The following is a 26,332-nucleotide window of genomic DNA, read 5'->3' as shown; positions in this document are numbered from 1 at the left end:
GCCGCCGCCCCGTAGGGACCAATGGTGAGGAGATCTTGCGCGACTAGTCCTTGTCGCTGCGGCGCAGAGGCGGGGCGTAGGGCGGGGTCACGTGGGTTGCGCGCAAGGCTGTCGGGAGCCGGCTGGGCCGCGGGCCGCGGGGCCGGCGCCCGCCTGGAGGGATGGGGCTGCCGGGAGCGTAGGGGCCATGCCGCCCGGGCCCCGGGCCTGCCGCGTTCCGCGCCCCGGCCGCCGCGCCCCACGTCCGCGCCGGGATGGTGAATCTGGCGGCCATGGTGTGGCGCCGGCTTCTGCGGAAGAGGTGGGTGCTCGCCCTGGTTTTCGGGCTGTCGCTCGTCTACTTCCTCAGCAGCACCTTCAAGCAGGTCAGTGGCCGCCCTTCCCCTCCTCCCCTCACCTCCTTCCTTACCTTCCTCCTTCCTTCCCCTCTTCCTGCCTCCCTTCCTTCCCTTCCTCCTCCTTCCTTCCTCCCCCTTTCCTTCCTTCCCCTTCCCTTTCTTCCCCTTCTCTTTCTTCTTTCCTCCCCTTCTTCCTCCCCCTTCTCTTCCGTCTTTCTTCCTTCCCTTCCTCCTTCCGTCCTCCTTTCTGTCCATCTCTCCCTTCCTTCCTTTACTCCCTCCTTTCTTCCCTGACATCCTCTTTCCTCACTTCGTTCTTCCTTCCCTTCCTTCTTCCCTAATTCCTTCCGTTCTCCCCTTCCTCCGTTCCTTTCCTTTTTCCTCCCCTTTCTCCGTTCCTCCCTCCTTCCTTCCTTCCTCCCCTTCTCCTTCCATCCTCCTTCCTTCCTTCCTCCCCTTCTCCTTCCATCCTCCTTCCTTCCTTCCTCCCCTTCTCCTTCCATCCTCCTTCCTTCCTTCCTCCCCTTCTCCTTCCATCCTCCTTCCTTCCTTCCTCCCCTTCTCCTTCCATCCTCCTTCCTTCCTTCCTCCCCTTCTCCTTCCATCCTTCCTCCCCTTCTCCTTCCATCCTCCTTCCTTCCTTCCTCCCCTTCTCCTTCCATCCTCCTTCCTTCCTTCCTCCCCTTCTCCTTCCATCCTCCTTCCTTCCTTCCTCCCCTTCTCCTTCCATCCTCCTTCCTTCCTTCCTCCCCTTCTCCTTCCATCCTCCTTCCTTCCTTCCTCCCCTTCTCCTTCCATCCTCCTTCCTTCCTTCCTCCCCTTCTCCTTCCATCCTCCTTCTTTTTGTCCCTCTTTCTCCCTTCCTCCCTTCTTCCTCTTTCCTCACTTCGTTCTTCCTCCTTCCTTCCCTTTCTCCATTCCTTCCTCCTTCCGTCCCTTCCTCCTCTTTTTCCTTACTCCTCGCGTTTGTGCGACCTCCCGGCTTCTGCAGCGGCGCCGCCGGGGCGTCCGAGGGTGGGGAGAAGTGCGTATTCCTGTCCCGGTCTCAGCACGGGTGAGGGACCTGCCCACCGCCTTGGTCCCTGCAGCGGGAAGGGGTTGCTAGGCCAGGGCAGAGCTGGGACTAGAACCCCGAGTTGAGGACCCTTCAGCGGTGGGGACTGCTTTTACGAACACCTCCCTGCTTTTCATCTGCCAGGTCCAGAGCTAAGAGAGGGCGTGCATTTGCTCGCTTCATCCTCGCAGCAGGCCTGGGAGAGGTGGGGTTCCCAGTATTACAGTGGGGGAAACCAAGACATAGGTGGCGAGGGTCGGCCGGCGCTGGCATGGGTGCCCTTCGTTTAATTTGGGGGCTCTGTGTCCTCCTGGATGACTCAAAAGGACCCACAGTTCCTTTTATGCTTTTTGTGCATAACTTGATTGGTAGAATTCCACCCCTCCAACACACTGCACCCTTTCATTTTTCTTCCATGTGAGAATTTCTGGGAGAAACAGCAAGGAGCTCGGGTGGGGAAATCTTACCCAAAGCATGAATAAGTTTGTCTAGAAGTCCAGGTTGAGTGCTTAGTTGTGTAGAAAGGGTGGTTACACCCCAGGGTGCACCCAGGATAATGGGTTATGCTTTTGTCCTGACATGGTTATAAAAAGCTCTCCTTTTTACTCTCAAAGCTCAAGTGTGTAAATAAAAGATATAAATGAATAGAACATTGATAAAACTATGTGGTCACTCTACGTTTAGTGGATTGGCAGGGGAGCTGTGAAAAGGGAAGAATAGGGAATTGTATGTGACCTGCCACCTTAGGCAAACAGAGAGGCTGAGTGTTGTAAGTCCCTTTTATTGGCCGGGATGTCTGGGCAATCATGTGAACTACCAGACTTCTGTGACTTGTGTTTTCTGCCACCTTAGACACCTCCTCACAGTCGCGTGTTGTCCCTTCTCTGTCTTGTGACCCCTGAGTGGTGGGGTGCACCAGGACTCCGTCCTCTGCCTTCCTCTCTGTCTGACTCAGGTGATCTCTGGGCCATTGTTTAAATACTCAGGTGATCTCTGGAGGTATGCTGTTGATGCCAGTAGTTGATAACAACAGCCTAGATCTGTCCAGAAATCCCCAAATTCTTATATCCAATTGCCTAGTTGATATCTTTTTTTTTCACATTTTTTTTTATTGTAGTAATTCAAAGACTGAGTTTTGCTCTTGTTGCCCAGGCTGGAGTGCAGTGGGGTGACCTCAACTCACCGCAACCTCCACCTCCCGGGTTCAAATGATTCTCCTGCCTCAGCCTTCTTGAGTAGCTGGGATTACAGGCATGTGCCACCACGCCCAGCTAATTTTGTATTTTTAGTAGAAACGGGGTTTCTCCATGTTGGTCATGGCTGGTCTCAAACTCCCGACCTCAGATGATCCACCCACCTCAGCTTCCCAAAGTGCTGAGATTACAGGTGTGAGCCACCACGCCTGGCCAGAATTTCCCATCTTAACCTTTTTTAACATGGAGTCTCACTCTGTCACCCAGGCTGGAGTGTAGTGGCATGATCTCGGCTCACTGCAACTTCTACCTCTTGGGTTCAAGCAGTTCTCCCTGCCTTAGCCTCCTGAGTAGCTGGGATTACAGGCATGCGCCACCACACCTAACTAATTTTTGTATTTTTAATAGAGACAGGGTTTCGCCATGTTGGCCAGGGCTGGTCTCAAACTCCTGATCTCAGGTGATCCACCTGCCTCGGCCTCCCAAAGTGCCGGGATTACAGGCGTCAGCCACCACGCCTGGCCCCATCTTAACCATTTTTAAAGTGTGCAGTTCAGTGGTATTAAATACATCCTTAACGCTGTGCGACCGTCACCACCATCCATCCCCATAACGCTTGTAGAAACTGAAACTTAATATTCATTTTACAATAACTCTTCATTTCTCCCTTTCCCCAGCCCCCGGCAACCACCCTCCTACTTTCTAGTTGACGTTGAATGTGTTCGTGTTTGGACCAACAGAACTCTTGATTCTCTGCCAGCACTTGTTCCTCCCCGAGTCTTCCCAGTCTCGCTCAGTGGCATTACTGTTCACCAGGTATTCAAGCCACTTCATTCTTTTTTTCTCCTCTCACTCCCTATATCCACAATATTGGCTCTGCCTCCAGAGTGTATCCTGAATCTGCCCATTTCTTCAGAGTGTGACTGCTGTCACTCTAGGCCAAGCCACTGGCATCTCTTGTCTGGACCATTGCAGTAGCCCAGCTGCAAGTCTCTGCTTCCATTTTTGTCTTCTTCTCTTCCCAGCAGTAGGGGTGATAATCTTTAAAAAGATGGGATCATCGTGGCACTTCCCCAGGTAAAATTCTCAGGTAAAACTCTGGATTCTCTTCCAGGATCTCTGCATGGTTGAATCTTTTTTGTCATTTTAGGTCAGACTGTTACTGTTTCAGACCATACCTTGTGACACGGTGTAAATTACTTCAATTCCTTGCTCATAAACCTGCTTTATTTTCTTTGTGGTAGGCATCACAAACTGAACATTTCTTGTTCATTTACTTGCTTATCTGTCGTGCCTCACTCTCTCTTTTAGACTATAATATTCTTGAGAACAGAGACCTTGTCTGTCTTGTTCATAGACTCTCCAGCCCGTAGGATACTGCCAGCCACTTCATGGGAATCCAAATATTGATTGAACAAACAAGTGAGTTTTTTTAACTGGGATGAATGTTTTTTTTCAGTCTGGCATACTTCTGCTAACCTTTCACCTCTTGGCTCAGGTGCTGTCCACTCTGTCACCTTCCCTACAACCACCTTTTCACTACCCTGACACATCATCTTCATTTTAAGATTATAGTCATGCGTCGCTCAAGATTCTGAAAAATGCATCTTTAGGTGATTTTGCTACACCCCTGGGCTATGTGGCATAGCCTATTGCTCCTAGGCTCTAAGCCTGTACAGCATGTGACTGTACTGAATACTGTAGGTGATTGCAACACAATGGGAGGTATTTGTGGATCTAAATAGATTTAAACATAGAAAAGGTACAGTAAAAATACTGTATAAAAGATACAAAATGGGCCGGGTGTGGTGGCTAACGCCTGTAATCCTAGCAGTTTGGGAGTCTGAGGCAGGTAGATCACTTGAGGTCAGGAGTTCAAGACCAGCCTGGCCAACATAGCAAAACCCCATCTCTACTAAAAATATAAAAATTAGCCAGGTGTGGTGGCACACACCTGTAATCCCAGCTATGCAGGAGGCTGAGGCAGGAGAGTTGCTTGAACCTGGGAGGTGGAGGTTGCAGTGAGCCGAGATCACGCCACTGCACTCCAGCCTGGGCAACAGAGTGAGACTGTGTTTCAAAAAATGTAAGAGTAAAAATGGTATGCCCATAAAGAACACTTACCGTGAGTGGAGCTTATGGGACTGGAAGTTGTTGCGGATGAGTCAGTGAGTGAGTGGTGAGTGAACTCGTGAAGGCCTAGCACGTTACTGTGTACTACTCTCAACTGTCCACACAGGCCGCACTACATTGATTTGAAGATTTTTCTTTAATAATAAGTTAACATTTGCTTACTGTAATGTTTTTACTTTATAAACTTTAATTTTTTTTAAACTTTTTGGCTGTTGTTTAACACTTAGCTGAAAACACAAACACATTGTAAAGCTGTACAAAAATATTTTTCTTATTTATATCCTTATTCTATATGCTTTTTTTTCCTATTTTTCTATTTTGTTTTATTACTTTTTAAACTTCTTTGTTAAAAAGTAAGATGAGGCCAGGCGCAGTGGCTCACGCCTGTAATTCCCAGCACTTTGGGAGGGCTGAGGCGGGCAGATCATGAGGTCAGGAGGTTGAGACCATCCTGGCTAACACGATGAAACCCCATCTCTACTGAAAATACAAAAAATTAACCAGGCTTGGTGGCACACGCCTGTAGTCCCAGCTACTTGGGAGGCTGAGGCAGGAGAATCACTTGAACCCAGGAGGCGGAGGTTGCAGTGAGCCGAGATCGCACCAGTGCACTCCAGCCTGGGCGACAGAGACTCCGTCTCAAAAAAGAAAAAAACTAAGACGAGCACACACGTTAGCCTTCACAGGGTCAGGATCACCAGTATCCCTGTCTCCCCTCCACATCCTGCCTTCTTCCGTGTCCTTCAGTAACACTAAAAACGCTTTCTTTAGATAACCTTACAGATTTATTCCCCATCTTTATTACTGTGCTGCATATTTCGCTGACTAGTGGTTGAAGATGAACATCTTACTTGTTTTGGTAATTTGACTGTTCTGCATCTGAAGTGGCCTTATCACGTCCTTTGACCATTTTACTATTGGACGTCTCTGTCACTTTGTAGTGCTTCGGGCTACTGTTTCTTTGCGATGGCTCAGGCTGGGACTGATTCAGGGCCACCTGATTTTAAAGCCCACATTCTCAATTTGTAACCATCAAGATAGAGATGAAATGGGTAACATGCAACCTTGGTTTCGCTTGCATGGTTTTTCTTGTTTTCTTGTTTTGTTTTGTTTTGTTTGTTTTTTGAGATGGGGTCTCACTCTGTCACCCAGGCTGGAGTGCAGTGACGCGATCTCAGGTCACTGCAACCACCTCCTCCCAGGTTCAAGCGATTCTCCTGCTTCAGCCTCCCGAGTAGCTGGGATTACAGGCGTGCACCACCATTCCTGGCTAATTTTGTATTTTTAGTAGAGACGGGGTTTCGCCATGTTGGCCAGGCTGGTCTCGAACTCCTGACCTCAGATGATCTGCCTGCCTCGGCCCCACAAAGTGCTGGGATTACAGGCGTGAGCCAGTGCGTCCAGCCTTTTGTATTTTTAGTAGAGATGGGGTTTTACTAGGTTGCTCAGGCTGGTATTGAACTCCCGAGCTTAAGCAGTCCACCCGCCTCGGCCTCCCAAAGTGCTGGGATTACAGGTGTGAGCCACTGTGCCTGGCTGGTATTGTTAAAAAGGGATTAAAAATGTATGAGATTTTACATAAATCCTTTCTTCTGGCTTCTGTTGAAATACCAGGATACTTGTCAGCACTGGGTCTATGTCTGGTCCAGCAGCAGTTGGGGAACTAACTGAGCCAAGCTGCAGTCCTTCAGATCTTGGGATCTGCCCTCCACTGGGCCACTCAGTGACTCATTATGTCCTTGCCTGATCTCCTGGGGTAGTAGTTAGCAGGGTTGTTCACAAGGAGTTGGTCATCCTCCTCTGGGCGCGTGGTGGGATTGGCTCCCACCCTCTTTGAAGGAGGGTGGCTGTGTGGTGTGTGATGGCTTATACAATGTGAACTGTCACTTGCAGGCAGAAGCTGTGGTGACCATGGAGGCCATGTGCTGAGAGGGAGCCTCGTTCAGCCTGAGGGACTAGGATGAGCAGAACCCCTCGGCTTACCCATGTTAGACTTGTAGCATGAGCAAGAAACAATCTTCTGTGAAGCCACTGAGGCTTAGGGTTTTTTTTTTAACTTGGTTTTGTTTATTTGTTTGTTTTTGGTACAGGGTCTTGCTGTGTCATCCAGGCTGGGGTGCAGTGGCACTGTCATAGCTCTGTGCAGCCTGGAATTCCTAGGCTCCAGGGATCCTCCCACTTCAGCCTCTCGAGTAATTGGGACTACAGGCATGCGCAACCACACCTAGCTAATTAATTAATTTATTTTTTTGGTAGATATGGGCCCTCATTATTTTTTCCAGGCTGGTGTCCAAGTCCTGGGTTTAAGCAATGGCCTGGCTCAGCCTCCCAGAGTGCTGGAATCATAGGCATGAGCTACTGCACCCAGCCTTTAGTTTTTTATAATAACCTAACCCACTGGGTTCTAAAATGTGGTCTGTGGAACCCAGAGGGTCCCTGAGACTCTTTCAGGGGATCTGCAAGGCCAGAATTCTTTTCAGAATAACGACAAAATGTTATTTTGCTTTTTTCACCTTGTTGACACTTTCACTGATGGTGCAGAAGTCATGGGGGGGTCAAGCCAGTACCTTAGCAAGGGTCAAAGCAGCGGCAGCAGACTGTGCTACTAGTTGTCGTATTCTTCACGGCCATACTTGTAGTTTTAAAAAAAAGTACTAATTTCACTTAAGAATAAAGCAGTCAAAATTATTACTTCTGCTAAATTTTGATCCCCAAGTACATATCTTTTCTGTAGAATGAAATGGGAAATATGCCTAACGGTACGTTCTGCCTACAGAAATATGATGGGTGTCTTGAGGAAGAGCTTTGGCAATTGAGCTGCAGCTTAAGTAGCCACTTTTTTTCATGAAACACTGTTTTTTCTTGAAAGAACAACTGATACACTAGTTATTCAGATTTGGGTATTTGGTAGACATTTTCTTGAAAACGAAGTGAGCTTGTTACTTTACAGAAAACATCTGACATTATTTGCCAATGATAATATTTAAGCTTTCAAGTGAAAATTAGAATTTTGGAAAATGCGTATCTGCTACGCTTAGCTTGTAACTTTCTAACACCTAAAGATTAAATCCCTGGTGATATTAACAAATGTGATTTTTTTAGTATTGTATAATGAAAATGTGTCAATTAGAAGATCTGCATAAGATCTGTTTAATGTGCAAGACAGACTCATGGATTTGAACAGTTTATGAAAAATTCATTGATATGGTTTCAGATGCCACATTGTGCTGAAGGAACTGGGTTTTTTGGTAAGTTTTATTGAGATATAATTCACATATACAGTTCACCCATTTAAAGTATGTAACGCTGGTTTGTAGTATATTCACAGGCTGGGCATGATGGCTCAGCCTGTAATCCCAGCACTTTGGGAGGCTGAGTCAGGAGAATCACTTGAACCTGAGAGGTGGAAGTTGCATTGAGCCAGGATCCACCACTGTATTCCAGCCTGGGTGACAGAGCAAGACTCTGTCTCAAAAAAAAATTAAAAAGTAAAAATAAGGCCGGGTGCGGTGGCTCACGCCTGTAATCCCAGCACTTTGGGAGGCCGAGGCAGGTGGATCACGAGGTCAGGAGATCGAGACCATTCTGGCTAACACGGTGAAACCCCATCTCTACTAAAAATACAAAAAATTAGCCGGGCGTGGTGGCGGGTGCCTGTAGTCCCAGCTACTCGGGAGGCTGAGGCAGAAGAATGGCGTGGAACCTGGAAGGCGGAGCTTACAGTGAGCCGAGATTTGCGCCACTGCACTCCAGCCTGGGCGACAGAGCGAGACTCCATCTCAAAAAATAAATAAATAAATAAATAAAAATAAAAACAAAAATAAAAAAGTAGTATATTCACAAACCAGTAGTTTTAAAACATTTTCATCATCATCTTCCCCCTGCCTCTCAGTCCTAAGCAATCAGTAATCTACTTTGTTTCTATAGTTTTGCCTATTTTAGATATTTCATATAATTGGCATTCTATAATATATGTGGTCTTTTTTGATTGGTGTTTGCATTTAGCATAATGTTTTCAAAGTTCATCCATGTCCTAGCATGTATTAGCACTTCATTTTTATGTCCGAATAATATTGCATCGCGTGCATCTGTCACATTTTGTTTATTCATTCTTTGTTGAGAGACATTTGGGTTGTTTCCACCTTTTAGTTATTATGAATAATGCTGTTACAGACATTCATTTACAAGTTTTCATGTGGACATGTTTTAATTTCTCTTGGTATATTCCTAGGAGTGGCATTACTGGGTCAAATGGTAAATCTGTGTTACACTTTTTGAGGAACTGCACAACTGTTTTCCAAACCGGCTGCACTGTGTGCAGTGAACTTTTAGGAAACTGCATTTGTCAAATTCTGGTGTAGTATTTATTGTCAAGTATGCTTTAGTATTATCCATAATTTTCTGCAAAAGTTATTAAAGTAGTCCTCCCTTTTCCAACTACACATTTGGGTGGAATAGATTTTCTTGGTGTATTCCAACCCAGACAATATATTGTGACAGATATTGAATATAGAGGTCGCTTCGGAGATTCACCTGTCTTCCATTAAGGGAGACATTAAAAAGGTTTGCAGAAATATAAAAACATTGCCCCCTCCTTACTATTTTTTAAAGTGTTTTTTCACAAAAAACTCATGTACTGAATTCATTGTTGTTATTTTTAAATGAATAAAAACGATCTAAAATAAACATTTTAAGGATTTATGTTTTAATTTCCAATATGGTAAGCATCAATAGCCATAACGCACATAAACCCACATATTGAGGTCCTCAGTAATTTTTAAGATTAGAAAGGGTTCCAGGACCAAAGACTTTGAGCCCCGCTGTCCTGGGTGCTCTGGCAGAGGCGCTCCTGCATGCGTCTGACTTGGCTGCCCCTGCTCAGCTGGCCTCAGTTTGGGTGGTCTTCCACTCCCTAACTGTGGGCCTTGAGGGAGCTGGTGTTCTTCCTCTGTAAAATGGAGATGGTGAGATGGAGTGTATGGGTCCAGGGTGTGTACCGTTGATTGAGAAGATGCTATGAACACTGTGAAGCTCCCCGTGCCCCTTAGCTCCGCTGCGGTGAGACTGGAAACTCATGGAGCAGATGCGGCAGTTTTGCCTGGAGAATAGTTGATTATCCTCTCTGCTGCTTTGAATTCCTCTTTTCTTTGGTTTTCATGTTAATTAATGCTTTGGGGGATAACTTAAATTGTAGAGATGGGAGACAGGAGAAATCAGTGATGATGGTGGGGATGCCATTGAGGGGAGGGTTGGGAATGGTGAATGGTACCAGGTTTCTTGGGTGCATTTATTTAACAAATAACACCAACTGTGTGCCAGGCACTGTTCTGCTGGATGGCAGAGACAGAGTGGGCAAAGCAGATGACGTCTCTCCCCTCCAAGAGCCTATATTCCGCTAGCGAGTAAGGAGGAGAGATAGTAAATAAGCAAAGTGATTTCAGATAATGATGTAAGTTACGAAGAAAACAAAACAGGATGACATGATCTAGTGGCAGGGCGGGCCTAACTATGCGAGGCATTTGACCTGAGATTAAACAAGTTCCAATCTTGGGAGCCAGAAGGGTCCTTAGAGTTCCTCTCGTGTAACCAGATGTTCTTGTACGTGTTCAAGTGGTGCAGCTCCTGAAAGTCTCAGGGCTGTTTGCATAACTCCTTGAAAATATACAAACATGTTCAGCCTTAAAGGAGCTAAGTGTGTAAATTGGTGCCAAGTTAGATACTGTCTAGAGTGAAGTATATATCATATAATATGAGAGTTGCTAATTTGATGGGGTTTTTTTGTTTTGCACTGATTATTAAGAGAGAGAGATATATATTGCAGAACGTTTGTCTCATATTGCACAGGGTAGAGGAGAGGAACAGTTACCCATAATCTCACTAACCAGAGGCATCCACTGTTCATATTTGGGCATATTTTCTTCCTGCCATTTTTCATCCTTCTTGTTTGTATAGTTGAGGCGTACTGTTTCTTCCCTTAACATATAAGCATTTCCCTATCTTTAAAAGCTCTTTGGAAATATGATTTTTATAACTAAAAATTTCCATTATCAGGCTGCATTTAGCCATTTCCCAAATACTAGACATTTGGAGTACCCTCTGGCCTTTCTCCCCCCACCTCTTTTTTTGAGGTTCATAAGAGTGCCTTATGTTTCTGTGCTTTACTGCTTACGTGGGACATTTATCTCACTTGACCTGTGATAACTCCTGAAAAGTACACAGCACAGTTATGAATACAGCCTTTCTGAAGTCAGACACAAAGCAACACATTAGTAATCACAGTGTGTTTCTGTAGCTCTTTACAATTAGGAAGAAAGCCCTCATGTACTTTTGGCTTCTGCTCTTCTCTTTGTACCTAGTGCACCCCATGTGGACATGTGTCAGCATCTGCAGTGCCTGATTGCGCTGATACATGGAGGTACGCCTTTCTCAACAGCTCTGAGGCTGTTCGAATACAGAACCGGACTGCCGTTCGTCTCTGCATCCTTAGCATTCTGTAAGAACTAGATACCTTTGAATGAATTTCGATTGAAAAAAATATAAATATGAAGAAAAGCTTAAAACTGAGACAACCTAATAGGGTAGGTGAAACAGTTCAGGAAAGGTAGAAAGCTGCCTATCCTGTGAAGGAATGTCTTCAGCACCCTTTGCAAGACTGGGCCTTCAAAAAAGCAAACATTGCTAAGTCATTTCTGCCACATGCTTTCACTGTCCTTTTGGCAAGGTCTTGAATATTCGTGTTTGGAAACGCGTTGAAGTACTGGGAGAATTGCTTTCCTGTTTACCAGGAATGTCATGATGTGGCAGGGGTCCTTCTGGGATGCACTTGACCGTGAACTCTTGTTTTCTTTTGGAAGAACAACAGGATAGCGTGGGAGTAACGTTAAGAGCACTTTTAATCTTGTCGTAAAATCCAGTTTACTGTACTTTGACCAAGCTCTTAATAGTCTTTATGGCTATTAATTTATCTAGGGTAGCATTTGCAGCTCAGTTTAGTTTGCACATAGCTTGATGATGCAGTTAACTGATAGGGTCCCAGTAGAGCAGAAGAGTATGAATTTACAGGTAGTTAAGCAGCATGCACCTAAGTGATTTGTCCCATACTCCCAAGGCTCCTGCACTTAGCTCCTCTTCTTGCAATAACTGAGGAATACAGATGTTGTTTTTGTATAACCCGCCCTGGTCCTGCTAGTACCAGTTCTTTCTTTGCAAAGAAACAAAAGGGAGGGGGCAGAATAGAAATTAAAGCCACCTTGAAAGACGGTAAATTAAAGAACAAAATCCAGTACTGGTGGGGTTGTGGTCAAATTGTAAACGCTGTTATTTAAATGCTGGTACTATTACAGATGGTAGATATAATGTGGGACACTATTTGGCACTACATAGCATTTTACTACAAGTTATTCAAGAGAATTGTTTTAAAAGCTCCACATTTTATTGCAGTATTATCTATGATAACAAAAACCTGGGCCTAATGTTGATCTATAGAGGATGTGTTTACTAAATGATGGCACATCAACATGACGGATTATTAGATGGCCTTGAAAATGTGATTATCAAGATAATGTAGGGACTTGGAAATGTTTTACTATCCAATTAGTGTCAAGAAGAGCTGAATGCAAAACATCCTAATTTGTATAAATGTTGAGGTCAAAAGCTAGAAGTTAATATGCAAAAACAAATAGAATTTAAGTTGATGGGATTATGGACAATTTTTGCTTTTAATGCTGGTAATCATGTTTTTAAAACAGTTTTTTGAATAATTATAGATTTACAGAAAAGTTCTTTTTTTTTTTTTTTTTTGAGACAGAGTCTCACTTTGTCGCCCAGGCTGGAGTGCAGTGGCGTAATCTTGGCTCACTGCAAGCTCCGCCTCCCAGGTTCATGCCATTCTCCTGCCTCAGCCTCCTGAGTAGCTGGGACTACAGGCACCTGCCACCATACCCAGCTAATTTTTTTGTATTTTTAGTAGAGACGGGGTTTCACTGTGTTAGCCAGGATGGTCTCGAACTCCTGACCTCGTGATCCACCCACCTCGGCCTCCCAAAGTGCTGGGATTACAGGCGTGAGCCACAGCGCCCGGCCAGAAAAGTTCTAAGTATAATAGAAAGTTCTACAGAATCTTGACTTAATTTCATTCTGTTATTAATAATCCTGTTTTTAATATTATCACTTTATTTTAAATTAAAAAGAATATTCCCAAGATGATTAAAGATAATTTTAATAAGCACATATGTCCCTCCCATGTTAATAGTCTGTAGTATAGTAGTTCCCCCTTATCTGTTCTGACACCCTCAGTGGATGCCTGAAACTGCAGCTAGTACCAAACCCTATCCATACTGTTTTTCCACCTGGTAACTGAGTGACTACTAAGTGACTAACATAGATATGCTGGATAAAGAAATGATGCACAACCTGGGCGGGACGGAATGGGATGATTGTGAGGTTGCACCATGCTACTTAGAACAGTGCTCAATTTAAAACTCAGGAACTGTTTACTTCTGCAGTTTTTCATTTAATATTTTTGGACCACAGTTAACTGTGAGTAACTGTTAAACTTCAGAAAGTAAAACCATGGGTAAGAGAGACTACTGTATATCTTTCCATACTATTATCTTAGCTCTTACAAACCTATATGTGCATATTATCATAATTATTATCATAATATGTGTGATAGGCACATTATTCTGCAACTTGCTTTTTCCCTTGATAATACACTATAGTCATGCAGTGGTCCGCAACCCTGTCTATGTATTAAAATCATCTAGGTACTTTAAAAATACTGATTCCCAGGTCTCCACAGATTTTCCTGCCCATAGGTGGGCTTAGGAATCAGAATTTGTTTTTATGCTCCCTACATTAATCTAATGTGCAAAAGTCAGTTTGTAGAGCTGCTACTCTAGTTAAATAGCTATCAGTCGTATCTCAGTTTGGTTGTAACCGTATTGTTATACCAGTGTTCATTCAGTCATTTCTCTGTTATTGGGGTTTCAGGGGTTTTGTTTGTTTGTTTTTGAGATGGAGTTTTGCTCTTGTCACCCAGGCTGGAGTGCAGTGGTGTGATCTCGGCTCACTGCAACGTTTACCTTCTGGGTTCATGCAGTTCTACCACCACGCCCGGCTAATTTTTGTATTTTTAGTAGAGATGGGGTTTCACCATGTTGGCCAGGCTGGTCTTGAACTCCTGACCTTAGGTGATGCACCGGCCTTGGCCTCCCAAAGTGCTGGGATTACTGGCATGAGCCACCATGCCCGGCAGGTTTCAGGTTTTTTATACCATCGAAACGATCATGTAGTAAACATCCCTGTATTTCCCTATACATTGGTGTTTTCCATAGGACAGAGCTGAGTTTCCTGGGCCAAAGTGTATGTAGATATATATTTTTAAAATACGAGTAGATCTTCCCAGATTACTTTCCTAGATACATTTTAGTAACGATAAAGATCTTTACCATTTTTTAAGTATATAAGCTTCTTCATCAAATTTTCAAGATTAGTCCCTTTTGCTTAAAAAGCGACACATGACAGGTTATTTTTAAAGGTAAAAGCCACAGAACTCCGTTAGAATAGTGAATGTTTCAAGTCCATAAAAAGCCTTTGGGAGGGAGTCCTATCATTGTTTTGTTATCCAGTAGTCCACTGAAGCGTTCAGAAGAGGCCGTCTGAAGCTCGGCTTGTTTTCTAGCACTTAGGCAGCTTCCTCCTTAGTTTTTTTAACAGTATAGAAAAGATTATAACAGTATAGAAAAGGCAGTTTTGAAGGCTGGCTCCTACCGGACATAGCTTCAAGGCCAGAAGAGATGATCTTCAACTCTTGACTCCAGGGTAACTCTTCCAGTTGCTTGTCCGGGTAGAGGGCTGGCCGGCCCGGGTGTGTTCCGTAGCGGGTTACATACTCGGTGGTCCTTCACAGAAGAAATTCGCAAGTTGACATGCTTCATTTTGCTCCTAAAATCAACCTCCTAATTCACGTTTTCCCAAACGTCTTCCACCAAAGTACCTGCAACTGCAAATGAAAGGGATTTTGTGCTCTAGATGTCTGAGATGAGAGTCACAAAAGTTTCTTCTGCTCTTTAAAAAGTGTATTCACATTTTAAGTTCTGTTCCACAATGTATTTGTTTTAATATGAAAAATATTTTAAATTACTTGCCATCAGAAAGAAAAAGTCCAAAACTTTTCCTCTCCAATTTTTTCATAAATTTAACACTTCTATACACATTTATGATGCGCACGTCATCCAGGAGCCACGCATGTAAGTATGCCAGTTTCGAAGCATAGCGCTAGCTTATTACTTTTTCCTACAGGTTTATTTTATGACTTTGGCTCAGGCTTTGCTTGTACCGGGAGAGTGCAGATTCCAGTAGTGTAAGCCTCTTACTGTAGTTTCTGTGAAAAACTGGTGAAACTGTAAGAAAGGATACTGGATACTTAACCTTCTCACTTATGGTTTCTTCGCAGGAGGAGAGGGCAGTGAGAGATAGGAATCTCCTCCAGGTTCATGACCATAATCAGCCCATCCCGTGGAAAGTGCAGTTTAACTTGGGCAATAGCAGTCGTCCGAGCAATCAGTGCCGCAACTCCATTCAAGGGAAGCACCTCATCACGGATGAACTCGGTGAGGCTGGCTTCCCTTCCTCTCCAGGCGGTCAGGAGCGTAGACTGGTTGGGCCATTCATAGGGTTTTTGTTTGAATAGGGATTCCTCTGCAACGCATTTTCCCTCCTCCCTCATTTCCAACATTCCCCAGGTTTTTGTCTTCTATACCCTACTCATCATTCAAGTTTCCCTTCAACATCAGAGAAGCTTGTTTTGATAACTCTTAACTCTTAAAGTTCTTTCTGCCTACAACTTACAACAAGAGCACTATGTCATGCATCAGTCTCCAGGCCCCTTTTGACAATTTCTCCCCAGCCTCACTATTTCCCCATCTTGCCAATATTTTTTTCTCATCTCGAGGGTGAACTCTATAGGATAAGAGCTCAGTTTTCCTTCTTGGTAACCTGAGTAAAATTCACATTGTGTTGACACTCAAGAAATGTACTTGTTGACTGACCAGAATGCATTCCCAACTCAGCAGTGATGCCAGTGACAAGCTATATTTTTAAGATCACATTGAAAAAGCAAATCATATTGAAAATAATGTGGGTTTTGTCTTTTAATAAGCAGAGTGAAGTTTAGCAAAAGGAAGTTACTTCCACAAGATGACATAGTCAGTAGGCAGACATTGACTTAGAGTTCAGGGCTTCTTACAGGATGTGTGACATTCAGTGAGAAAACATGAAATCTTATACTCTCACTTTGATGTTTTAGTTCTGGGTTGTGAGCACAGTTTGTCATCTTTTATCATAGCTGGTGAAAGAATATTCTTTTGATTAATTTGGGTGAGACAGAGACTCTCAGACTCTTTGAGTAAAAAATTCCAGGAATGAATGAATGAATCAATCAATTAATAAAAATCCAAGAGCTATAGGTTTTATTTTTCTCCGTGAATATGGGTGAAGTAAGTAGTTTAGTAAAGAAAGCATTTAAGAACTTATGCCTCTTAGCAAGCAGATGCCGCTGTGAATATTGCCGGGGTAACACATTATTAAATAAGATCATTTGCATTTACAAACTTTTCAAAGGCTGGAAGTTAATTTTCAAGGCAATAGCAACACAGTATGAGGTTGTGATCTTACAGGACTCCTTGTTGGAGATAACGTTTGAGTTAGTAGATGTCTGATACAAGATGAGAGTTCTTGATGAGCTTGCTTTCACCAAGCTAGAAAGAGCTGCATTTCAAGGCTGAATACTGTAAGTTGGCAGTGGGGGAAAAAAAAGGATGCCTGAGATGCTGACACTTACAAGATGAAAAGTAAAAGGCAGAGACTTTCAGCTGGCAGAGGTCACATTATATAGAGTTGCTATATGTTTATTATTTTGAGCAGAATTTTGAGGAAAATGCTAACTAACTTATTTACATTTTGTGTTTGTTTCTAGTCCCGTAGAGAAAATGAGTAGAAATAGGAAGAATCCCAAGAAACATTTACTATAGCATTAGAATCATCCTCTGTTAATTTAGAAGACAGAATAACATAAACAACTACCACCACAAAAGGCACCGATTCCCAAGTATCCGGAACCCGGTTCTCTATAGACCTCATTTGCCCAAGTCTTAAGTGAGGGCCCTTTTAGTTTCTTCATTACCGTTGTTCTACTGGTGCCTCCTGCTTTTGAACAGACTTTGTTTTCTAAAGTAGTTTCTGAAAATAACCTTATACTTCAGCAAGTCTCCTTCTCTGAGGATGAAGAAGCTGGGGCGTTTGGAATGCAGCGATGTGGGGAGCAGCTGCTCTGCACCTGTGGGCCTGAACGTGCACCTGGGAGCTCATGTGTGTACTTGGGACTTTCCTCAGGGCCAGTGGTGGCCCTTGTGGACCTATCCTTACATTTTTCTGTCCCATTCCCAGAAGGATGTAGAGAAATGTCTGTTTAGCCACTCTGAACAATACATTAGCTTTTGTAAGAAGATTTTTTCTCTAAAGTTGGCCATGAATGGGCTGGGTTGGAGGGGGCATTTGTATATAGATGATGAGATTTATAAGAAGTTGAGAGGGGGATTAGGAGGTTTTTTTCTTTCTTGAGTATTAGAGAACTGCATTCCCAAAGGCCAAAGGGTGATTGAGTCCGTGGCATGTACACGTACAAATCAGTTTATAAGGGTTAGATGTGAATATTTCTATTTTTATAATCCTCCAAATTACTCAGTAAGCAGCGAGCATCTGAAAGATATTTGTAAAGAGTGGTTTGTTTGTTAAATCTAGAAGGACCTCACTTTTGTGAATCAGTGCCTTGGTTTTTTCTGTTTTAAACTTTTTGTTCAAAAAAGAATGACATTTTTCTTTAGGCACAGATGAGATGTTGGCTTGCATAGGTTAGAATAGGAGAACGTAGCTGTAGCTTGACCTGGTGATGAAATCAAACATGTGCCAGCCGACTAAACAGTAGGTGTGGGTAGGTCCCGACGTGTAGCCTGGCGATAATGGGAGTGCCTGCTTCCTGGAAACGACTGCCTGGGGAAAGCAAGCCCCACTCACATTATGTCCAGTTTCCAGCTCTTCAGTGCTTAGGATGATGCCCCAGACTCCAGCTTCTGTCTCTGTGTACTTTCACTGCTGCTTCATCGTCATCCCTGATAGGGAGGTGGCAAGGCTGCTGGTTTTATGCTAAGGTTGGTCTCTGACTTTCAGGCTACGTTTGCGAGAGGAAGGATTTGCTGGTAAATGGCTGCTGTAACGTCAACGTCCCTAGCACGAAGCAGTACTGCTGTGATGGCTGCTGGCCCAACGGCTGCTGCAGCGCCTATGAGTACTGTGTCTCCTGCTGCCTGCAGCCCAACAAGGTATGGGGAGTTGCTCCTGGTTCTGCGGCTCCTTTTTCTTTTGGTCTCTGTTTTATGATGAGCATTAGGCTCTTCATGTGAGGTTCCTCTGAAAATAAAACTTAGAAAGGAACTTTGTAGGTGTCAGAAATTGCTGCACAACAGCTTTTATCTAAGGAAAGGAGGTGGTTCCCAGTTGCTTGAATGGTTCTTTTGCAGAATGGACCATTGTATTGCTAATCACATATCTAATGAATAAGATACCCAGGGTGCTTTGGCATGCACGTGTGTGCACGCGTGTGTCCTTTCCCCTCCCTCCTTTTCTTCTCCTCTTCCCCGCTTCCCTGTATCAGCATTCTCTTAGTTTAGGAGAGATAGCCAAGGTCACCTTGTGCTGGCTTAGGTAATTTATTACAGGCACTAACTTTTGTTTCCATAGCAACTTCTCCTGGAGCGCTTCCTCAACCGGGCAGCTGTGGCATTCCAGAACCTCTTCATGGCAGTCGAAGATCACTTTGAGTTGTGCCTGGCCAAATGCAGGACCTCATCCCAGGTCAGAAGCTGTGATGTCTCTAGCTGTGGAATGGCAGCTGACGGGTTAGAAGGAAACTAGAAAATACACACTGTCGATCCTTTTGGTGGGGTGGTGATGGAGAAGAGACTTGAAGCCGTGTCACGCTTTGTTTGGTGTGATGATAGTATTTAAAATGTCAACGTGAGATTTCTACAAGTTAGGGGAGGTGAAGCATTTATATTAAATCAAGGTCTAATCAACTGGCATCTCTTCTATGTGGTTGGTACATTTGTTCCTTAAGTGGAAGCTTAAAATTATTTTTAAGTCTGGTGGAGTCCTAATAGTCCAACTCCTACGAGAAGGTCCTCCTCCCTGTCTTTGAAATTTGACTAAGGCTTTCCAGTAACCACTTGTTTAGAGTAAGTAGCAATTTGTTCTGGGATGGAGTCGCTGTTTATTTTAGGATTCAAGGGGATGAGGCAGGTGAATGTTTAAAAATACATGAATAAATCTGTAGGCTGTCAGGCTCTCAATACATATTAGCGTGCTGTCATTAAATGCTTCGCTCTTTGGGCATTAAATATTATTGCACCTGCTGCCGAAAGCGTCTGAAAGTCTTTTGCCTTTTCATCACTGTCTCCTCGGCTCTCAGCTATTGTGGTTGGGCAGTTGTCATAGCTCTCTTTGTAAAATCACCAGACGTGTTTATTATACAAGCACATTTCTTCTGGCTCCTATTCATGGTGTCTCTAAGATTTTACTGGCTTCGTCTGAGATAATGGACTCATTTGTCATTCTCCAAAGCTCTTGTACCCTTTGCCAGATTTCTGTAGTCCACCTTTTGATTTTATGCCCCTTCTCATGTCTCTGATTTGTTCTGCGAGCATTCAGTATCATTGGGTAAATGTTTCAGGGATTATAATGAGCATTTGAAAACATTAAGAAATTCCTGATGGTCTTGTTTTGCTTGAAGAGCTTTCCACTTGAATGAGCTTTAAAGGAAATGAGGAGGAAGGCTGAACACATGACTCATTTTGATTCAGATTCTCTCTCATTCTGAGAAACGCTAGAAAAGGCGAAGTATTTTCTTTCCTTCACTGATAAAACCCAGGAACTATTTCCAGTCTTCAGTGAAGCTACTATACTTTCGGACTTGGTCTTTTTACCATAAAAAGATTTCCCAATTGCCATTTGATTTGTTTTGATAAAAGTATCCCAAGAAAGAGAAGATTTGGCTATATGTCTGTTAAATCGGATGAATATTTACAAGTTTGTTGCTTAGCATTGGTCTTGGACTAATTAATGAATTCTAGACTAGCCAAAAACCCAAGTTGCTTGTATGAAAACAAATTGCTGAAAAATTAGCCATCAGGAATGATTGTCTGCTTTAAATCACACTTCCAATTTGCTTAGCCAAATGAGGCTTGCATGGTATTGTAGGATTTGGCTCATGCACCAAATTTTTAGGTACATAAACTTTATGAAAGCAATTTAAAGTGCATCTCCTTAATGTCGCTGCAGGGTTCCTTACGGGAACTGAGTGAAGCGCAGAATCAGGTGCAGAACACCCATTGGATCTTAGACTGCTTCAAGTAATTTGAGAAAAAGTAGTTGTCTTGAGTCACCAGGTGACAGCAAAGTTATTTAAAAACTCACTGGTGTACATAAAAAGAAACAGTCCCACAGTGATGTTATGTCCGTGTTCATGCTCTTCATTGGCATTCTGGGTTGAGCATTCTTCTTTGTTCCAGAAAGTGCCTTGGAGCCTTTAGTGACATTTGGAGATGGACTTGGCCAGCGCCCTGCAGGGAGAGTCTGACAGTCCCGATCCACTCTCACTCTTCCGAGAGGGAGGCGTGTAAAGCTGTGCTCGCTCTCACCGCGCTCTTATCTTCCTTTTGCCAACAGAGCGTGCAGCATGAGAATACCTACCGGGACCCCATAGCAAAGTATTGCTATGGAGAAAGCCCGCCCGAGCTCTTCCCCGCTTGACGGGTGCAGTGGACTTGCTCCAGCCTGGGTGAGGAGGCCCCGCCGAAGAACTCGCCTCCTGGGACCCAGCTTCAGCCATCGGGCCAGGCTGCAGGAAGAAGACAAAGGCGGCGTGAGGAAACCTTGGCTTTGACCACTTCTCGTGTTGTCATCTTTGGCTTCGCTCACCACCCAGGATTACCAGATGGAACTCTTCTGTAAAGCAGCTTGGCCCCTCCAGCCAGTCCCATTCGGGAAAGATGAAACCGGAGGCCGGGCTTATGGTGGCGGTGGAGTTCTTGGATGACTTAGCCCTGGGACCTGCACAGGGACCTGTGACTTGTGTTCGTCGGGGGCCGGTGTCACTTCCAGTTTTGATCCAGGCCCTTTCACTGTAAAATTATTTATTGGATTCCTTTGGAGTAATGGGGACATTCTAATGTTTTATGTAGGAAAATGCCTTGCCATTCTAGTTGAATATGTTCAAGGAAATTATTTTTGTTGTTCTGTGTTCTCGAATTTCAGGAGTTAAATCATTCTTCCACCCAGATAAAACATTTTCTCTTTTAGGATGTGAATATTCTCTCTAGGCAGTTATTTTTGTTTGTATTTCAACAGTATCAAGCATAGGCCCTGAACAAGACCTGTTAGCCATATCCTCACGTGTAAAATTATCTAAAAACTCAGACACTCTTCCATTCTAATCTAACTGCAAGATTTCTAACAGTGGGCACCGTGTGCCTGCCCTCAGGTTATTTTCCAGTGGCAGTCGAATGTGCTCATATCACCTATGGAGAGCACTGTTTTAGCAGAAATCTAATTTCTCTTCCTGGAGGAATTTGTTCTCATTTCTTTTGCTCCTTAAAATTAACTGTGGGCTACTCAGCCAGGGTACAGTGGCAGCCTCAGGAAGGTCAGAGACAACCTCCTCCCCTGTTCATCAATAGAAACCCAATGTTGAGGCAATTCCTAAACAGACGCACCTCGAAGCTTGCTGTATGTGTTTACTCTTTATTGCTTTCAGCTTTGGGGGTGTAACAGGTACAAATGTTTGGTTTCCCTATGATTTATAGAGAAGAAGAAGAAACCCAACTTTCTATCAGAGCACTGCAAGAGAAGAGTCTTACACCTGCCCTCAGTGGGAGATGAGAATGGTCATTATGACTTAGAGAATGCTACACATGTAGGTTGCTGGTGTGTCCTGAATCCACAGGCATAAAGCACTCCCCATTTTTCCTACTGTAACGCAGATTCTCCGGCTCAAGGTCTAGAATATTTGATCCTAAGATCAAGACATCATGCCCTTCGAATAGTACTGCTCTTTGTTTTAAGGAGTCACATGAACACACAGCTCTCCTATATTCCTTCACGAACCTCAGGCTTGAGCAAGGGCTTTGTAATTGTTTTGGTTCACATTATTGACCTGGGAGCAAGGTGCTAATTCTGTGGTCAGTATTCAACGTTTTTTTCAGTGGAGCTTTTTCTTTGGGCCATATTTGCCTTCCAGTACATTCCTGCAATATGTAGTGGTGATTTTCCTTAACTTCCTCCTACTACCTCTTATACTCATCTCCCAAAATTATTTGCCTCCCTTAAATAAGTTTTCCTAGAGGGTAAGCTGGTCAAGCAATTTTAAAAATATTAGATCCCAAGAAATGTATTCCATTTGCATTGGACTTCTCCAATTCCACGTGTTTGCAGCAGGACTACATCGAACTCTGATGTGACGGATTGTGGCATGCCTGCATGTCTCATCCATCTATTGTTTTTGGTAGCTCAGTTTGGAATTTCAGTGTCTGTCTTGCCCGGGTTGACATTGGTATCAGCCTCTCCTTTGAGCTTATTTTAACTCTTGAGCAACATAACATAGATTTAATGTGAACAGTTTATACCAAAGGGCAGCCTGTGCCTGTTTACGGATCCTCTCTGACTTTGTACCTGAAGACTGCATTTTACATTTCCAGTGCTTTCACAGACAGGAACTGCAACCTTACAATGGAGAATTAAGGTTGCTTGTATTTCCACTTTGTGGATGAGGAAATATGAGAGGTGGAGTGACTTCCTGGGTCCCCACTGAGATTTAGTGACAGATCCCAAACAAGAACTTCATCTCTGACTCTAGGTTTAGTCCTCCTCCTGCTGTCTCTTGCCAGCTCCAGCCCTGACACCGTGGGCGTCTCCCCTGAGAGCAGATATATTTCAACTGTCCAGGCCAAAAGAGGGGCGAGGCGGCATAAACACCCAAATTAGGTGGAGGATCCAAAGGTCATTTTCATTTGGCTGTGGAATATGTTTTTTGTACTTCAGTCAGCTAGGGGTGTGTTCACTGTTTTTGGAAATTCACAGCGCTTGAGCCTCCATAATGAAGCCGAGCTGCAGAGCACCTGGCACATGCTCCAGGCTCCCAGCTCCCAGCCTAGGACCTCTCCCTGCCTTCCACTCTGGTTGGTTTGGGGTTCCCTCGACCGAGGGTTTCTAGAATCAGGGACCTTGTCCAAGTTTTGTTTGTCCAGAGCCCAACAAAGTGTGTGATACACATTAGGAGTTTAGGAGATCACAAAGGGGATGAAAAACACCTTTAGAAAAACTTTCACTGGTGGGGCGCGGTGGCTTATGCCTGTAATCCCAGCACTTTGGGAGGCCGAGGCAGGTGGATCACCTGAAGGCAGGAGTTCAGACCAGCCTGACCAATATGGTGAAACCCCATCTAAAAATACTAAAAATACAAAAATTAGCCGGGTGTGGGGGCGTGTGCCTGTTTTTGTGAGACTCTGTCTCAAAAAAAAAGAAAAAAATGTTATTAATAAGTGAGTGTTTTCGGCTCAAGGGAATTGAGTCATACGGCGCATCTCCCCCAGTTCTGCATCTTATTTGCTGCACTTGCTGGAAGTTGTAAAGATTGGTCCTAACAGGGAAAGAAACACACAAGAGACTGTGAAAAGGGCTCTGAGACAGGCAAGGACAAAAGAGGGAGGGAAATACCTTCCACAGGGCCTGGAATCTGGCAATGCTAGAGCTTTTTTTTTTTTTTTTTTTGAGATGGAGTCTCGCTCTGTCGCTCAGGCTGGAGTGCAATGGCGTGATCTCGGCTCACTGCAACCTCTGCCTCCTGGGTTCAAGCAATTCTGCCTCAGCCTCCTGAGTAGCTGGGATCACAGGCGTACACCACCACACCCAGCTAAGTTTTTGTGTTTTTAGTAGAGACGGGGTTTCACCATGTTGGCCGGGCTGGTAACGAACTCCTGACCTCAGATGATCTGCCCGCCTCAGCCTCCGAAAGTGCTGGGATTATAGGCATGAGCCAATGCGCCTGGTGTGGAGCTGCTATTGATGGGTGAGCTCCACAGCTTTTGCAGAAGCAGAGGATATGACTCAAGACCAGTGCTGTCACCTCTCAGCATGTCCCCAAGCCCGACTGGGGCCTCCTGGAGATGCTTCAGTCGGCATTGGCCCCAAGGGAATCGTGGGGAACAGTTGCACAATTTGCAAGTTTGAGTGCAGCTTTTCCCATCCTTGGGATCTGCAGATAAGTTGTAAACGTAGGGAGGTACTGCTTATTGGATATACTTTTCAGAGGTAGGACAGAATTCTTTTGGGACTCTAGAGTTGGGAACTACCACTTACTAGCGGCGTGGCTGAGGCAGTCTTCCTCCTCTGCAGCTCAGGCCCTTCATCTGTGAAATGGGGTCACAGCATCTGCCTCTCAGGGTCGCTGTGAGGTGTCGATGTGAGCAAGGCCTGAGGCTTGGCAAGAAGTCATATGTCTGCAACTCAGCGGGGAGCAATGGCAGGGGCAGTCAGGGGTGGGGTCAGCTCGGATAGGGGTGGGTGGGCTCCTGAGGTTGGAAGGGTAGGAATTACAGAGCTCTTGTTACTATTGTTGTTACTGTTTTTAAAAAGAACTCATGCTAAAGATACGATATTTCAGATAATTCAGGAGCACGTAAGGATGAAACTTAGGATAACCTAAAATCATACAACCTAGAGATAAGTGCATTTTTGTCTTCCCCCGTTTTCTAGGCAAAAATGAAAGCACTTTGTCCTCTTGAAAAACAATTCTCTAATGAATATCCTATGTTACATAGAGGCCTATGTAATGCATTTGCATGGCCACATGGTGTCGATTTCATGAATATACGATAATATTATTAATTCCCTGCTGAGGACATTAACTGGTTTCCAAGGCTGCTTGTTGTTTTTGCTACTACAAATAATGCATTGATGATAAATACTTTTACATACATGGTTGTATGTTTATCTGAACTATTTTCACCAATATATTCACCTAGTGTGTCAGGGAGTGTCCATTTTTGTCATACCCGATAACCCTGTGATATTATTTTTAAACATTTTGCTAATGGATCTCAGTGTTCTTGTTTGAATGTATTTAATTTCTAGCAGAATGAGCCCCATTCCTTGTTTTGATTGGCCATTTATCATGTACATATGGTGAAATGCCTATTCGTGACTTAGCCAATGTTGTTTCTTTTTCTTACTGATTACTACAGTACATTTTTAAATGAAAGCAGCCTTTGTCCCCTTCTCTTGTTTTTCAGCCCTGTGTTAGAAACAACTAAGCTCACATATTCACAAACCAACTTTTCCAGTTCATCTAGGGTAGTGGTGCTCAACCAGGGGCAATTTTGTCCCCCAGGGAACATTTGGCAATGTCTGGGGACATTTTTGTCACAGCTGGGGAGGAGGGCAGTACTGTGGGCACTCGTGGAGGGAGGCCAGGGATGGTGCCCAACATCGTGCAGTACCCAGTACAGCCCCAACAACACAGAATTACCTGGCTGGAAGTGTGAGCTGGGTGGAGGGAGGGAAGCCCTGCTCTGGGGTCACATGTCCCCGTCAGGTTGAACAGAGGAGCTCCTGGTAGCTGAGTGCTGACTTCATTATTTCCCTGCCCTTGCTTTCTACCCTGCTGAAGTGCTGCTGATTAAATTACCCTGAAATCCCCACAGGACACGTTACTTCCTCACAGGTCTCTACCAGCCCAGCGCTGCCTCAAGGAATGGCATTATCCCTTTGCCACTGTGTCCTCACCACACTCTGGGACTCCGCCAAATGCAGACACCCTCCTGTCTGCAGAAGGATCTGGAGGGGGTAGAACGCCTCCCCTCTACAACGGATTGGCTCCCCAGCACCTCGCCAGCAGTTCTTTGAATGGAGTGGCTTTGGAGGTGGGGGTTGGGGACGAAATGTGGGCCTGTCATTACAGATTCTGTTTAGAAAACTAGTCATTCTACTAAAAAGTAATCACATAAGTAAGTAGGAGCAATAAAAAAAAGACAGTGGGACTCTGAGAAGCATTCCCCGCCTCTGGCCTGTTAGTCTGTTGTTTGTTGGGCAAGGCTCTTCCAGCGTGTGACCTTCTGCGTGTTATCACAGCGTGAGTGCAGTTTTGTGTACAGGCATCCCTATATTCAGCATGTATCTGCGACATGCCTTACCTGGTCTGCTGTCACAGCAAAGTGGAGCAAGTGGTCGCCGTTGATCTGCACCTGAGCTGGGAGCCGAGTGGTGATGTGCATACGGGCCGACTGCGTCTCCACAGAACCTACTCAGTGATCTTCCTGTGTACGATTCAATTAGTCCCTGATGTTGGAGTTGACCCGCTGGACTGTCTGTAAAATGAAAGTGCAGACTTTAATATTGTAGTAAAGAGAATGACTTGCCAGTTACAACCAATGAGCAAAGCAGTTAATTATTCAAATATTTTCCCAAGAGTCCAGGTTTATTTTTTCTCAGGACTACACATTCTATCA

The 26,332-nt window shown here is 44.4% G+C and overlaps 1 protein-coding gene across 7 annotated transcripts; it reads left to right on the top strand.

Moving 5' to 3' along the window:
- The first annotated feature begins 85 nt into the window (after nt 1–85).
- Nucleotides 86–25,876, top strand: SPRING1 (SREBF pathway regulator in golgi 1). Of its 7 annotated transcripts, none has more exons than XM_054527659.2 (6): nt 91–301; nt 15,175–15,331; nt 17,946–18,097; nt 18,516–18,629; nt 20,112–20,182; nt 20,499–20,668. In XM_054527659.2, the coding sequence occupies exons 1-6, from the start codon at nt 188–190 to the stop codon at nt 20,533–20,535; spliced, it is 645 nt and encodes a 214-aa protein (XP_054383634.1). In that variant the 5' UTR covers nt 91–187; the 3' UTR covers nt 20,536–20,668. The 7 variants fall into 7 exon arrangements, with proteins under 7 accessions (XP_002823850.1, XP_009246563.1, XP_024113008.1 ...); XM_024257238.3 differs by having other exon boundaries at nt 98–365; XM_002823804.4 differs by lacking the exon at nt 20,112–20,182 and having other exon boundaries at nt 86–365; nt 20,499–25,089.
- Nucleotides 25,877–26,332: the final 456 nt, after the last annotated feature.

This window comes from Pongo abelii, chromosome 10, assembly GCF_028885655.2.
Source record: "Pongo abelii isolate AG06213 chromosome 10, NHGRI_mPonAbe1-v2.0_pri, whole genome shotgun sequence".
NCBI lineage: Eukaryota > Metazoa > Chordata > Mammalia > Primates > Hominidae > Pongo > Pongo abelii.
Note: the sequence above shows the minus strand (reverse complement) of the source record. Positions and strands in the feature narration are given on the sequence as shown.

Coding starts and splice junctions, on each gene's coding strand:
- SPRING1 (XM_054527659.2), top strand. CDS start 188: ATGCCGCCCGGGCCCCGGGCCTGCCGCGTTCCGCGCCCCGGCCGCCGC. Junction 18,098..18,515: donor GCTGCCTGCAGCCCAACAAG/GTATGGGGAGTT, acceptor TTGTTTCCATAG/CAACTTCTCCTGGAGCGCTT. Junction 20,183..20,498: donor TGGATCTTAGACTGCTTCAA/GTAATTTGAGAA, acceptor TTTTGCCAACAG/AGCGTGCAGCATGAGAATAC.